At 64.8% G+C, this 2460-nt stretch overlaps 1 protein-coding gene across 1 annotated transcript in view; it reads right to left on the bottom strand.

The window, feature by feature from the left end:
• Positions 1-643: 643 nt before the first annotated feature.
• Positions 644-2460, bottom strand: part of PIGQ (phosphatidylinositol glycan anchor biosynthesis, class Q) — a 19347-nt gene continuing 17530 nt past the window's right edge. The window contains exons 8-9 of the mRNA XM_011967010.1: positions 1703-1764; positions 644-1134 (exon numbers count right to left, since the gene is read on the bottom strand). Coding sequence (XP_011822400.1) covers positions 982-1134; positions 1703-1764 — 215 coding nt within the window. The 3' untranslated portion in view covers positions 644-981. The remainder of the gene's footprint in view (positions 1135-1702; positions 1765-2460) is intronic.

Raw genomic sequence — 2460 nt, 5'->3', positions numbered from 1 at the left:
GGCGTCGACTCCGCAGGGCAGGCCCACGTGAGGCAGCCCAAATCCCTCCGGTAGCGTCCGCATCCCCACCCTGGAGCTTCCCTGGACTCGTGGCGCTCGTGGACCCAGGGCCGAGCCTGCGCTCCAGACGCGGGGCAGGTTTTATTGCGCAGCAGCTGACGGCTTCCCCAGTGCTGGGTCGCCAGGGAGTCCGGAGTGGTCCTGGTGCTGCTGAGACGGGCGCTGCCTCCTCCCGCCCACAGCGCGTCATCCCCTCACCAGCCGGCACCTGCAGGCTCCCCTCCTGAAGGGAACCCCGCACCCAGGCCGTGCTGTCTGGCAGGCACTTTTGGCTTCAGTGCCACAGCCCCTCCCAGGCTGCTCACACCCGTGGCCCACAGAGATGTCTGCACAGCAGGGCTTCCGCCTTCCCTGGGAGGCCCATGATGGGAGACAGGAGATTTGGCCCAAGGGCCTGTTGCTGCAGGGGCACCACTCATGGAGAGGTATGGCTGGGTCAGTGGGCGGGCCCTTGACATTGAGGCTGCTCCCACCCCCACAGCAGCCTGGCAATGCCCACGGCCTGCTGACATCTCCTTCACAAAGCGACCTCTCCAGGGAACATCAGCAAATAAACCCCGTGTGGTTCAGGGAGTCAGGGCCGGGGCCCTCTGGACCTGGGTACGCAGGGTGGGCATGGGGCAGTGCTCTGGACACCTGGGGCTGCTGTGCCCGCCACCGTGGTGACTGCAGCAGGCGGGAAGTGGGTCTCAAGGCAGGCAGTGCCAGTGATGGAGCGCAGCCAGCTGGGCTGGCCACCCCCACATCTGCTCACCCCCAATGACCTCCAAGCCCAAGGTGTGAGAGCAGGGCCTGCCGTGTTCGGGAGCGTACAGCAGCGTCCACAAAGCACGGGCCGCGCGCCAGCTGAGCTGGCACCACCCTGGCAGAGGGCTGGCCGTGGCTGTGCAGTGGTTCTGGGCGAGCCGGCGGCCGGCTCCCTCAGTCCTGCTTGTCCCCTCTCTGCCTCCAGGGGTAGATGAGCTCCCCAAAGAACAGCTTGCGGCACAGGGCACCCCAGGAGTCCTTGGGGTGGCAGCCACAGCTGGGGAGACGGTAGGTGTGCATCACGCGGCTGTAGGGCAGTGGGTTTATCTGGAAGGACAAGGGCGGCGGTCAGCGGGGTGGTCTGAGCTCCAACCCCATCTGCAGAGGGCGGGCGGGGGCGGGCCGTTGTGGGGCAGGGCCAGCGCTGTCCCAGACATTCCCTCGCCTGTGGGACAAGCCGGTCCCAGTTCCCAGGGAGGCAGGTGAGCCTGCAGCCAAAAGGGAGCGCTGTGGGGAGGCAGGAGCTGCATCTCCCCTCGGGGCTGTCCAACTCTGAGGGGCCGTGCTGCAGGGACACACGCCCCACTCCAGGACTCACTCAGTCGGTTCTACTCCACCCAGAACTTGAGCCCTGTGGGACCCAGGGCAGCCCCAGCCAGCCAAGGGCGCCTCTGACACAGGGCAGAATGGGCCCCATCCACAGGACACCAGTGTCCTCAGGCCCTGCGGGTAAGGGGGGGTGTTCCCGGGTGGGCCTTGCCCCTCAGCTCCACTGGACCTTCCCTGTGCCTCATCGCAGGCTGGCATGGTGCCATCCAGACACTACACCCAGCTGACCCCACTGTTCCAGAACAGGGGCAGCAGCATAGGACGTCCTGGCCACAGGGGGCCTCACCTGCATCAGGAGGCGCAGGGGCCTGCCGGCCTCGTGCTGCAGGACACGGAACTTCACACCAGCTGCAAGGATAGCAAGGGGCTTACAAGGGAGGACGTGTGGGGGCCAGCTCCACGCATGGGCAGAGGCTGGAGGTACCTTCCTCTCTGAGGGGCACCCAGGTGCTGCTGGCCGTGGCCACCCACGAGGCTCTCCCTGCCCCTTCCCCACCCCAACTCCTGGATCTCGCTGCCAGGGCAGCATCAAAGCCTCCTGCAGCCGGGCGCAGTGGCTCATGCCTGGAATCCCAGCACTTTGGGAGGCCGGGGGGGGGGGCGGATCACGAGGTCAGGAGTTCGGGACCAGGCTGGCCAACATGGTGAAACCCCATCTGTACTAAAAATACAAAAATTAATCAGGTGTGATAGCTTGTGCCTGTAATCCCAGCTACTTGGGAGGTTGAGATGGGAGGATCACGAGGTCAGGAGTTTGAGACCAGCCTGGCCAAAATGATGAAATCCCCATCTCTACTAAAATAGAAAAAATTAGCCGGGCGCGGTGGCTCACGCCTGTAATCCCAGCACTTTGGGAGGCCAAGGCGGGCGGATCACGAGGTCAGGAGATCGAGATCACAGTGAAACCCCGTCTCTACTAAAAAAAAAAAAACTAGCCGGGCGAGGTGGCGGGCGCCTGTAGTCCCAGCTACTCGGGAGGCTGAGCCAGGAGAATGGCGTGAACCCGGGAGGTGGAGCTTGCAGTGAGCCGAGATCGCGCCACTG

Source organism: Mandrillus leucophaeus, unplaced genomic scaffold, assembly GCF_000951045.1.
Source record: "Mandrillus leucophaeus isolate KB7577 unplaced genomic scaffold, Mleu.le_1.0 Scaffold78, whole genome shotgun sequence".
NCBI lineage: Eukaryota > Metazoa > Chordata > Mammalia > Primates > Cercopithecidae > Mandrillus > Mandrillus leucophaeus.
This window is presented reverse-complemented; position numbering and strand designations above follow the sequence as displayed.